Source organism: Osmia lignaria, chromosome 16, assembly GCF_051020975.1.
Source record: "Osmia lignaria lignaria isolate PbOS001 chromosome 16, iyOsmLign1, whole genome shotgun sequence".
Taxonomy (NCBI): domain Eukaryota; kingdom Metazoa; phylum Arthropoda; class Insecta; order Hymenoptera; family Megachilidae; genus Osmia; species Osmia lignaria.
Genome location: NC_135047.1, coordinates 5,234,268 through 5,246,612, shown reverse-complemented (window position 1 = coordinate 5,246,612; position 12,345 = coordinate 5,234,268). Strand labels below are relative to the sequence as shown.

Below are 12,345 nucleotides of genomic sequence, written 5' to 3'. Positions count from 1 at the left end.
TTCGTTAGCGTCGTCGGCTAACTTTTCGCATTGTAATCAGCTCTCGTCGAATTCCGCGTTGTCCTCTCGCAGACGGCCAGACGAGAAGTCATTTCGGATTCCAGATGAATTTATATTCCATGGAATACGTAATGAGAAACCAATTCTGACGACCTCTTCGTCGGGGTACAAGTAAAACCGTCGACGTACATATGCGTCGATTTTCAAGAATTCGTTTCCTTTTTTCCTTTCCTGAAAATTATACTCCGTCGCGTCGAAGTATAGCGTTTTAGGGACGATGTTCATGGTCGATTAATTAACAAGTCCGGAATGGAATACACGGGACATTTGCATGAAACGTTACTCGTTTAATGGGGTATAATTTTACCAGCTGGAAGGTGGAACATTTTCGCGATGTCGCGTAACAGAGCGGACACGAGCGATAACCGCGGAGCCGATTATCGGTTTCATTCAGCCGGGCGCGTTGACGCGACGTCGGCGCGAGGTGTAGTTTGATCGATTATTAAATTTCATGATCGCACGCCGCACGAGAAGTGAATGTTTCATGATGTTTTGGTTAACGCAATTATCATAGCCCCAGGGAATTATTTTAACCTGTTCATCGTTTGCGGAAAGAGAAACAGCCTCTAAACTCGATACTCACGTGTGAATTTTCGTTTGATATTTAGTGCCGATAGTTATTCTAGTCTCGGATTGTTTGATTAATCAGTAAATCGTATTATTGTATTATAATTATCTCTGTATTATGTTATAAGCAATCGTTCGAGAATTTTGAATAATTGCAATTATAAATGATGAAAAGTCGCAAAGGAAAAATACAGATTTACCCGAGTAATTATTCAGCGAGAAGAGAAAATATCAGCATGGTAGCTTCCAAGGACAAAAGCCAAAGCTTGACAATCCTTGGTATCCCTCTATCGCGACACTCGTCACGTACGGTATAAAACAGGGATCCGGGATGATAAGAAAAAATGACGACGGAGTGCAGAGGAAAGAAAAGACGGGCAAGTAGAGTAAAGAACGTAAGCCAGGCTTTCTCGAACACTTAACGAGAAATTGCAGGACGGTATTCATTCGTGGACGATTCAACGAATAGAGCTTCTCGATTCCTTACCGTGAAATTATTACCTTTCGACGAGATCCCGTTTAATTCCTTCGCCATCGAAACAATGCCACGTCTATTTTACTACGGCCCAACTGTTTCTAGAAATCCATGATTTACGAGGCAATAACGACAGATATTTTCTCGCTTCTGATTCAGGTGACGTGGCTGCAACAGCACAGCAAGGATTCCCTTCGATTGCTCACAGTTGGCAAGAAACCGTACAGCGCGGATCAAAGGATCACTCTGAACTTTCGGTAAGAGAAATAATTTCTGTTTAATCGTTAACCTCTTTTATATAAAATAAAATTCAAGTTGTTCGATTGGAAAGCAGTTCGTGTTTAACGCTTTAAACCTAACAAAAGCGAAGGGATTTCTGAAAGGAGTCGCGAGTAAGATTCCCTGTTACATCCTGCAGGTATCCAAGCAACTGGAGATTACAGATCCTGTACGCGACTCCGAGGGATTCTGGTCTCTACAAGTGCCAAGTTGCGACACATCCACCTTTGGTTAAGAAAATTAACGTCGTCGTCACGGGTGAGTGATCCTTTCGCTTGATTCTTTTATTAAAAAAAAATACTCTTGGTTCAATATCCGGTAGTTTCTGATTTCAAAAGAAAAAAAGAAAAGAATCTCATTCGCATCAGAAGCGAAGCTTGACCAATAGTGGACGATTCGTTGGTTCGAATCGACATCGAAGACCAAGAAAGGGAGGAACGAGTCAGGGTTGGGGGATATAAAGGGTTGCCGGCTAAGTATTGCCGGTCTCGCGTTTCCCAATCCCCTTACGTCGCCGATTCGGTGCAATGGAAACCCGCATTTCCTCGGCCAAAGCGCCCCGTGCCAGTAATCTGATCCGACCCGAAGAGGGTTTGGTCGACGAACAAAAGCTACCGTAAGGACGAAGTAGGGCAGAACAAACCCGGATGAACCGACATTGTTACACGACTCTTTTTCCCTTCTTTCCTCTCTTTCTCTCTGTTGCTCTCTGTCAATCGTCAATTCGTCTTTCGCTCGTTGGAATTTCTTTGATTCCTTCTCGCTCGACGAATGCAGCTTGTACCTTTGATTTCTTCTAACGTTAATTCGAAGGAAGAATTAATCGATAAGAACGATGTTCGCTGCTTTTGGATTAAATAAATTTCACTGGGGGACGATTTGTTAGGAGATGATTGATCGTAGGTCCGCGACACGCTGCTTCGGTCTGCTCAGTGATTGATCGAACTACTTAATTCGGGCTCCAACGGGTAAACGCGCTTCCTTGCAGGATTCTGTGACGATTCTTTACTGTTCCTCCTTTCAATTACAGTCCGACGAGTAATCACGTTGAAAATTTTGATAATTTACCGACACCACTTACGTTACCGCGAAGCATTCCGAGTTATTTAACAAAATGTTTCTTTCGAGTCAGGGTGGTATCGATTTATAAGATGTTGAAAGCTTTTCGATAAGAAGCACGTTGGTCAAGAGTAGCAATCACAGAAATAAATATACCTTTGAGCAAACGTTGCTACGTGTTCTTTCTCTCCAGCGTGAATTTCTCGACTCGGACCAGTTTTTCCAGTTGACTTGAAGTATCGAAGGAATCAGAAATCACGGAAAATACGACCACTCGCACCTAAGTCGCCCGCGAAAATAAAGCGACAAGAAAATAAACAAAGCTAGGTGGTATTTTATCTTATTAAACCTGTAAAATTTCATCGGAAAGAGGAGGATTTCGTCTGATTTTCTTTGTAAGAGATATCAAGTTACTGGAAACAAGGGAATTCGTTCGTCCTGGGTTGTTTGTATTCGAAACGGGAAACATGACGTTAAAACGTTATACAGGGTAGCGTGGCGGCTGCACTTTCCGTGTTCCTCGAAATTGCATATTTGTCACGTTAGAACAGCAGCTACGAGCAGGTCGGAACGACTTGTGAAACGCGGCCTCGTCCGTCGACGAGCAGACGTGTCCCGTCGACCGGTCATCGATCATCGATACGATTAATACGATGATTGATACGCATTCATCGTGCTCCATTTGTTAGCTTCGTGAAGGCTGCGACAATATTTGCTACGCTTCTGCGACGCCTGTTTTTACGTGGACCAATTTATCCTCCAATCCTTTATTACACCCTTTCCTTGTCGAACATCTTTGGATCCTTAGAATGTTAATAGAAAATTGTATTTTTACTTTGTGAGTTTATACGGGTTAGAAAACTGAATCCGTCGAAATTTCGAGTATTCGTTTATTTTTCGATTCGATACAGTAAACTGACGGAACTTGATAAGAATGAGAAATCGATCTGGCGGATGATTAAACGAAAACGGGACACAATGACAGAGGCTGCATGAATGAAACACAACGTTCGTCAATAACACCGATGAATATTCAAGCTTCATGAATGCTCAATTAAATTTGTTTAAAACTGCATTCAACATTCATGAATCTTCGTCTGTCCCCCGCCTATCTGATCACTATCTTCGTCATTGACTATTCACACTTCCGTTGAAGCTCTTCCTTCAAACTATCTTTGACGGTTGCTAAAATGAAAAGGATCGTCTCGTTGAAGCACGAATGATCGGAAAATAAAAAGGAAAGCTGCTTTCACGAAGGTAGCATATTCTACGAGAAGGTATCCCGGTATGAGCACTTAAATTTAATTACGAGCATCCCGACCCAAAATGGACAAAGAAAAGTCGTAAATATTGCCAACAGGATCTTCAGAGACGATCGTAAAGCTTGCTCTACGTGTTATTGGCCCGAAGAAGCGGATTCTTCGACGTTCTTCCCCAGAACCCTCTTCTACTTAAAGAAGCCTCGGAACCGGGTCGTTTCGACGAGCTACCTTTTAACCGTACTACCATCTGCGAGTCGTAGGTAATGTTTGAAAGGTCAAAGCAACTCGTGGAAGCTTTCTTTTGTCCGGGGAAGAAAGATGACTTAGTTAGAGAGAGGAAAGAGGCTGGCATTCGGTGAAACTTCTTTCCTACCGGATGCTCGGGCGTCGAGGGGGAAAAATTTACGCACGACCTCTGCCGCCTTAATGGACTCCCTCTATTTGCGTAATGAACCTCTGCCAGCAGATATTTTGCAAGCTGCTCGTTTTAAACAATCCACTCGGTAACGGGACACGCTTTCTCCGCGGAGAAATGGCGTTCGCGCGTCTTCTTACCTCGACAGGCCGCGCTCATATTTAACGAAAGTTCCTCCCCGAGCATGCAAATTCGCGATCCGAGAAGTTTGCATCTTACCGAGGTCCGAAGGAAATAAATTAGTTTTGTAATTAAAAATTATCTCTAGGTTTTTATTCGGTACATTTTCTGTATCAGACAAAGATACAGTGACAATTTACTGTTGAAAGAAGATCGGTTCTCGAAACTGGTAGAAGAGTTGTCATACGAGATCCAATTTAAATAATACTTGTCTTTCTTCTTCCCTTCCTTCCGTGACTTTTCTAAGATCCCCATGGAAAACGGAGATCCGGTTGGATGCACGTTCTTCCTTCGTCGCGTTCAACGTTCATCCTAAAGGAGCTTAAAAAATGATCAACCGAAAGAAATTTCGATCGTGGTCCCGTTTCGCAATCCTGTCCGCTCCGATTTCGTCGGATTAAATTTTCCATTGAATTCCGCTCGCGTCTGTTCGTCGAGCAAAGCTGAAATCCGACGCTTCCGCATCACGAATGCTCACCCTTTCTCGATATCCTTTCAGACCTGTCGTTACAAGAATCTTTAATATCCTTAATAATTCCTGATAATCAATCCTTAATACCTTTGGTGATTCGTATTAGCATACTATTACCAATATTCCTTGTGATCATCGTCAGACGAATCTAATTACCCATTTTGATCAATTCTCAATAAGGAGATTACTGTAATCATGATGTCGGCAGGTTTCTATGAAAATCCAAGGGATCCATTCGTAATTCGATGAACAATTATTTATCCACCACGATCAATCGAGTAACGAGGTTCGCCCGGTATGATAAATTGCTCGGCTCATCTATTTGACCGATCTATCCGTGCACCTTATGATAACCCGATCCATGGTTTAGTTTTTTCTTTTTTTTGCAAACGATAGCAGACAAATCTGTCTGTCAGATAACGCGATTCGCGGTCGATCGACGTTACAGATTTTCTGTTTCCAGATGAATCGTACGTGCAACTCGATCTAGTTTGCAGATTCGTCTGGTTTTGAACGGTGGCGCTTACGTTTCGACGAAAACCTCGCGTGTTCGATATCCCTTGCTAACCTACGGCTGCATATAAATTGAAAACTTAAGGCTCGAATAGAAGTATCGCGAAGTATTGATCGACGCGTTTTAGACAAACAGAAATTCGATAGGGTAACGCCACGGTTTAGATTTTTCATTTATGGATAAGGGTGCTTATGGTGGTGTATCAAAGGCACTGCCTTTGAGTCCACCAGCGAAATCACTTCTGTATCAGATTACATAATCCGTCTGCCAAGTTACCAGTACTCTAGGATGCCATGAGATATTCAAATTTGCGCATAGCGTTGAGTGAATAAATGATAAAGAAATAACAGCAGCGTGTTTCTAATTAGAATTTATTTGCAATTTACTCGCCTAAGGTCACTCCCGAATTTACATATCCCCCAGCAACCATTTTTTGAATAATTCCAAAGTTGTATTTACCCTCTGCAACTGCGAAGGTACTTTTTTTTATTTTTAAACTGCTTCTTCCTTCGAAAAGAAATTCTTCTGCCAGAAGCCGGAGGGTTCGAATTAGGGTTCGCCGAGGGACGTGGACGCTCGGTCGCATAGAAATTTTATTAACACGCGACGCGGGTCATCGCGCGTGTTTGAAATTCTGAAAATTCCGTGCGACGCGGAGTTGGAGAAAAAATACACCCGACAGAACGGTTGCGGTCTGCTGGTCGGAATAAAATTTTACTTCACGCCTGGCGATGTTTTGTTCGTCGACCGCGTTTGTCCGCGTCTTTGGAATTCCGCGCGACAAAGATGCGCTTTAGCAATCCGTGAAAGTATGCCCGGGCACGCGCGTTTCCTGCCACGGGAAAGCGAGGAGGAATTTCTTTTCAGTCACGCGTACGCAAAAACGCGGTTACCCGTTGAATTATTGCGAATATATGGCTGAATTCAGCGAGAAAGAGACTTTTCTTGTCGCCTTTGATCCGCTAGACCGTCGCGTCCAGTCGATACATCCCGACGCCGTACAATCTTTTTCTTCTTCGACCCGCTGGAACATTGATCATCCGCCGTGGAAAATCGCTGAATTATACGAAATCCGTGCCGGAAGGACGGCGAGAGAAACGGGACACTGTCCTGTTCCCTTTAGATTCCCTCGTATAACGTTACGCTTACTTTCGTAACAATTGTCGTCGATAAAGTCGAAACTGTCGTTCCATCCTGGAAATCATCCCAACTTGGCGAACAACGCTCGTAGAGATTGTCCTTTGACGAGGATCGTTACGACACTGTTTTTCTGAATCGCGTGCCTCGTGGCTCGCTTTCGTCCTAGATAGATAGCAATGGAAAGTAGATGCTTTAGTTTGGAATCGGTAGGGTTGTTTTGACAATTGATCAATTATTTGATTCGGGATAAAAGTAGAACAAGGTAGCTCTGTTACGTCAAAGTTTCTCGACTGTGTAAAGTGGCGAAAAAAAAGTAATAAGAAGACGAGAGGAAATTTGCATAGTGGCCTACTCGAGAATCGTAGTCGGACGACCGTGTTGAATTCTAACGACGACCTGGAAGAGAGTCGTGTGCGAGGCGTCGAACCCGATGACGTCGCTACGAGGATCGTCGATGTTTAACTGTTTCAAAGCGTTTACTCTGCCGGTCACGAACGCTTCCCGACGTCGATTTTCCTTCGAAACCTGCGAAAGCTACAACTTACATCCCCTGTTCTTCACTCTTCTTTCTTTCTCTCGTCATTTGTATGAATGGTCACGTGCCGATATCTCCTATCTGTATCCCATTCGTCAGAAACCGTGTTGGATACTCGAAAAGATAACTGACGACGATATCCTGACTTCCGGCATCGCTGTTGAACCTGTTTAACCGATAGGAAGTTGATATGCTGAATTTTCGTTGGGATTAGTTACTTGATTTTTAAATTAGAAAATGTCCTTATTTTAATACGTGTATTTTAATAGGTCGAGGAAAGGTGGTGATTTTTAATAAACGATTTCTTAGCGATCGTCCGACATCTCGTTAACGGGTACACTTCTGTCGAGGATATTGCGGGATGCTTTAATTATACGATGTAAATTAGTCACCGGAGATATCGAACGAGTTGTCGCTTTACGACTGTTAATTATGAATACATTTAACGGCGAATGTAATTCAACGTGACCTCGCATAATCGTACTCTTACCTGGATCTTTAATCCCAAGCACGGGGGAGGAGCATTTTTATCGCTGTTCCTGGTAATTGAAACCCTCGAGTATTTGTGTTTAATATCCTCGCAGAACGTGAAATTTTCTTTATCTGCTACACGCGAAGGTGTTTCGGAATGGGTATCGTTTATCAGAGGAAACGATATTTTATATTTTCAGCGCCGGAATTGACAATAACGGACGATTCTGGACGAGTTGTGCCTAAAGAGAGGCACCTAAAGGCAGGCAGCGCCCTGAAACTCAGGTGCGAAGCTAGAGACGTCATTGAGTCACTCAACGAGGCCGTTGTTTGGACCAGGGGAGATGAAACGCTGACAGAAGATGTCAGGTGAGTTTTCTTAATCCGCTACTGCGAACATTTTTCATAGGAGATATCGGAAAATTAAATAAACTTGATGTTGACCGACCTAATAACCACCAATTGAATTTATAACGACCCTGAAACGAGTACACTTATTAGAAACATAATTTTAACGAGCCACGAAACCCTTATCCTGTCCACCGAACGGGAACCATCGGCGGGGAGCAATTTCACAAAACACCTCGTTACCTTGTAGCCACCGTTAATGAAATTATCAAACTCCAAGAGGAGAAGCGAGAGGAAAAACGCCTCGAGACCCACTTAAGACCCCGTATCTATGAAACGAGAGCTTTCTCGCGTTTCATCGACCCTCTGCTTTCCTCGCCTGAACCCCCTTTTCTCCACACCATAGCATGGATACGTGGTATTAGGTTGGTACGTGAGCCGGATATGGGTTACGCTCGGATATCTCGTTTTCCAGCGAGAACAGGACGACGGAGACCTCGTCCGGCAAGGAGGTCCTCGTGATCGTCAGCACCTTGATCGTCGAGAGAGCCACCCCTAGACACGCTGGGAACTATAGCTGCGTGGTGCCAGGGAAAGCGAAAACCACCATAGCGGTCCACGTGCTGAACGGTAAGTCTTCATTTTGCATCATTCGTATGAGAATTTAGATTGCTTCGGAGAAAATCGATCGATGATAGAATGTCAAATTTATAAGATTTTTTTCACAGTTTGCTTTCTTTTCTTCTACGTCGTTATATCGTTGATTAAAAATTCCTATTACCAGTCTTCAAATATGAAATTATAAACGCGATAAAGGTAGGATAATCAGTACATCATCGATGATCGGTTAACCATAAAAAAATCTCAGCCACATTTGCGATGATCGTCGGATATAACAGTTCCTTATCGGATAACACGCCTATAAAATGTGCTGAAAATTCGTGATATCAACTAGAAGGAAAGGTACACCGGGTGGAAAGGCCAGAGTGTTCTCGCAACATTATCCTTTGGAGAACGTCGTGTCGTTGGAGCGAATCACCTTGGCTCGTGGTCGATTGAACCTATTCCAGGATGCCTAATCGCGCGTGTGCCTCTAGGATCCTGAGGCGAGATAAAAGCCGGTCCATTTTGTCTTCCAGGGTGAAACACGAATTTTCGTCGTGATCGCGATACGATAACGTCGCATTCGTAAATCGACGGAGAAATTGTCCTATCATGAAGACGGATAGCCTTCTGCTCCGCTTGTAATGTAATTTTTTGCTCTTTTCTTATTTTGTTGCAAGATTATGTAGTCGCTCTTCCACCAACGGTTTTCCAATTTCTGATAAATTTCTTTCGAACAACCGGATAATTACCCAAGGAAGATTGCAAAACAAAGTGATCGTGTTACAATTTTTCTAACAATATTCGCTGGTAACGTCAGAAACGAAGACGGATCATTAAATCGTATCGATTCTGTTCGAAAAAAGAGCCGGGAAAAGAATGGATTCTCTGGAAAGAGGTCAAAGTAATTCGATCGCGGATTACCTTTCTAACGACCAGATTAATCTCGCGTTACCCTTTGGTTACTCTCTCGATAGCGGTGCTCCACAAGCGATTTGTAATTCCAATGAGACCGCCAGTTATTAAGAGGTAAATCGACGAAGATCGAGTAGAATTCGTCTAGAATTTGTTCCCCGCTGGAGCGTGAAACGTATATTCTCAATGGTAAACGACTGTTGTGTCTGGAATCGCACAATCGAGCAAGGATAGAGAGAAGCTCAACCTTGTCGTAAAAGCAGAAGGATTTCCGCCAAGAGAGCACCTTTTCACGGTAGCTTTCAGCTTCTTTCATCCTGAAAACGTGCGCCCCGTTACAATGTCGGCGAAACGACGCGCGAAACTTTGACCACCAAGAAGTCGACCGAGTTCTGTGGTCACGTGGAAGAACATACTACCGCTTTTACCCCTTTAACCCGTATTTGACATTTTACTGCTCTTTGGAATCATTATTACAGCTCTATTTCTGCATCCAAGACCTAACCCATAGACAAAGAAATCCTACGATTGCCTCTTACCATCAAATTACAGAACCCCCTGTGTAACATTTTTCCACTAATATCCGTTGACAATGCTTTTGATATCCTAATAGCGTTCCATAAAAGCAAATACAACCGATTATCATAATCAAACATCTATCGGGTCCACAAATGGTTCAGCATCCTGGTGAAAAAACGTTCGAACCGACGGAAAGGTGCGATAATGCAGATTAACCAGCGGGTGAGGATGGTTCACGGATGCAATCTAGATGCGCGCTAGGGTTCGTCCGTTGGCGTTAACGGGTCGTCGTTGCCGTCGACGAGGCGCGTTTCATGAAAATGGAAACGCCGCCAGCCTAATGTGACGGCGCGGCGCGTCGGGAATGAGAAGACCGGTAACAGGAGAAAGGGGTTAAAAAAGTCGGAGGCGTGAAAGCTGGAAGGTTGGATAGACGAGAGGATGAAAGCAGAGTCGACAGAAGGGGAATGGCGTTATCGTGCTGGCCACTTTTTTCCTCCATTTGCAAGCCTTATCCCGGCATGTTTGACTGTTCGTGACTCTCCTCGGTCTCGTTTCTAATGCTATCCCAAGCTAACGTTTCGACGGAAGAACACCGCTACCCTCGGACCGACATAATAAGCCAAAGATGGACGGTTCCGTGGCACGTTATCCTCTTTCGTGAAAATTGAACGATCCTCTTATGGGAAACAGTCGTGGATATAAAATATTTTAAAACGTTAGATCATGGTAAAATGAAAGAATTAATAGGTTGAAAGGTTAATAAATAATGATGCTAATCATCCATTAGGTACAATCGGAACGGCGAAAGGAGACAATGGAATGTACTCGAGACGCGCCTATAATTACCCGGATGTCAAACGTCGGAGCATTCGAATTGCTCAAAGCTGCTAAGGTAATTAGCGCAATTAGAGAGTTAGACCAATTTCAGCCTGAGTCGGCCGCACACCGTGTAAGAAGATTAATTATCAGAGAACGGAAAATTGATCATTACAGTTACGAAACAAGCACAAGCTCGATACATTGTCCCGGATCGATATCGAACTTTATACCCATATGAATTGCTAATCAAACTTACAAGATTAGATATTATTCAATTTTGAAGGAACGAATGATTTCCCGATTCTCGAATCATTTTCAACAATTTTCGACAATTATCAGCATTTTCCCTGCTAGAGGATTGTTGAGAAGTGGTTGGTTAGATTATCAACCAAGGGATTATTGACTCTCTGTTATTGACTGGGTTTAACTGACCTCGACGTTCAATCGATCGGCATTCGTGTCTGAACGCGATTGAAGCGATCATTATCGAAGCTAACATTACCGAAGCGACCGAACCCGATTCGATATGTACATAAATTCTTTTCTGAAAGCTAGCGTGTTTACCATCTACTGTGTTTGAATCCCAATGAAACATTGCAGGAAATGTTTTACTCGAAGAAATGTTCCGAGAATCAATTTAGATCGCAATATAAATGTTTCTCTAGAAAAGAAAGGAGATACACATTATGTAGTTTAAAATATCGTTGACGATGACACTTTCATTCAAAAGGCAATCCCGTCCATCTTTCGGAAATCCGGCGAACGTGTCGCATCTTGGAGGAAATAACTTAGCAGAGGTATACGTGCCTCGGATTCGAAGAGAGCCGATAATCAAAGACGAAGAAAGGGAGAAAGTTGAAGGAGACAGGTAGCTTTTATCACGTTGCTTGACGAGTGAACATTTCATCCGCATCCCTGTTTACAGATTACGCTCGAAGAGAAATCTTGAAAAGAGAGTAAGTTTGGTGTTGCGGCTTGATCTGCTTATTTCTCTTTCTTGTCTGTCGATGTAGAGTAAATTAGAGGACGATGAACGCAAAGATCACGCGATTCTAATTGAAGTACTCTCGGCTCTTGATAATTCGAACTTTGTGATTCCCTTTTTACTTGATTAGATCACGAAGAGGTTTTTTTATAGAACTGTGTCATGCTCTGAAGATGGTGTTCTTTATTGTTGTGGTGTTTACAGGAAAGTTTGCCTTCTTTATCGATAGAAAATAAAATTAACTAAATTTTCAACTATCAACCCTCGAAACGCAAAGCTGCAGCTCTGCCATTCGAGGGTCAACTTTTCACGATTTATCCGAAACTCTCGACGACTCTGGTCTATTTAAATTCGCCAAACACCCAACGAAATCAAAGAAGATCCTCTAAAAGATTTCTAAAAGATCCTCGAGTTTCAATGGACAGGGTGAAGTTAAAATCGACTTTCTAAAGAGGCCTCGGGAACGGTTCTTCTTCTTCCGAGGATACCTTAGAGTGTTCGATAAAATCGATCGCAACAAGAGGATCGTAACGTTACGGGTCGGTTTGCTAGACGAAAGTTACGAGGACAGGAAGTGACCAATAGTAAATTCTGCCACGTGATTTCGATAGGAGGCTTCCGTCTTCAGGAAGCGTAACCCCACATATGAGCCGAAACGGTCCTCCTGACCTATGACCTTCCGTTTTATCCCTGCGGCCATCATTTTGACAAGTTTATCACCGGC

The 12,345-nt window shown here is 43.2% G+C and overlaps 1 protein-coding gene across 3 annotated transcripts in view; it reads left to right on the top strand.

The window, feature by feature from the left end:
* The window catches only part of LOC117601239 (uncharacterized), a 153,503-nt gene that overhangs the window by 126,106 nt on the left and 15,052 nt on the right, over nt 1–12,345 (top strand). For all 3 annotated transcript variants that reach the window (XM_034317762.2, XM_076693019.1, XM_034317767.2), the window contains 4 exons: nt 1,262–1,359; nt 1,521–1,639; nt 7,630–7,798; nt 8,253–8,407. In XM_034317762.2, the coding sequence (XP_034173653.2) occupies nt 1,262–1,359; nt 1,521–1,639; nt 7,630–7,798; nt 8,253–8,407 (541 nt within the window). The remainder of the gene's footprint in view (nt 1–1,261; nt 1,360–1,520; nt 1,640–7,629; nt 7,799–8,252; nt 8,408–12,345) is intronic.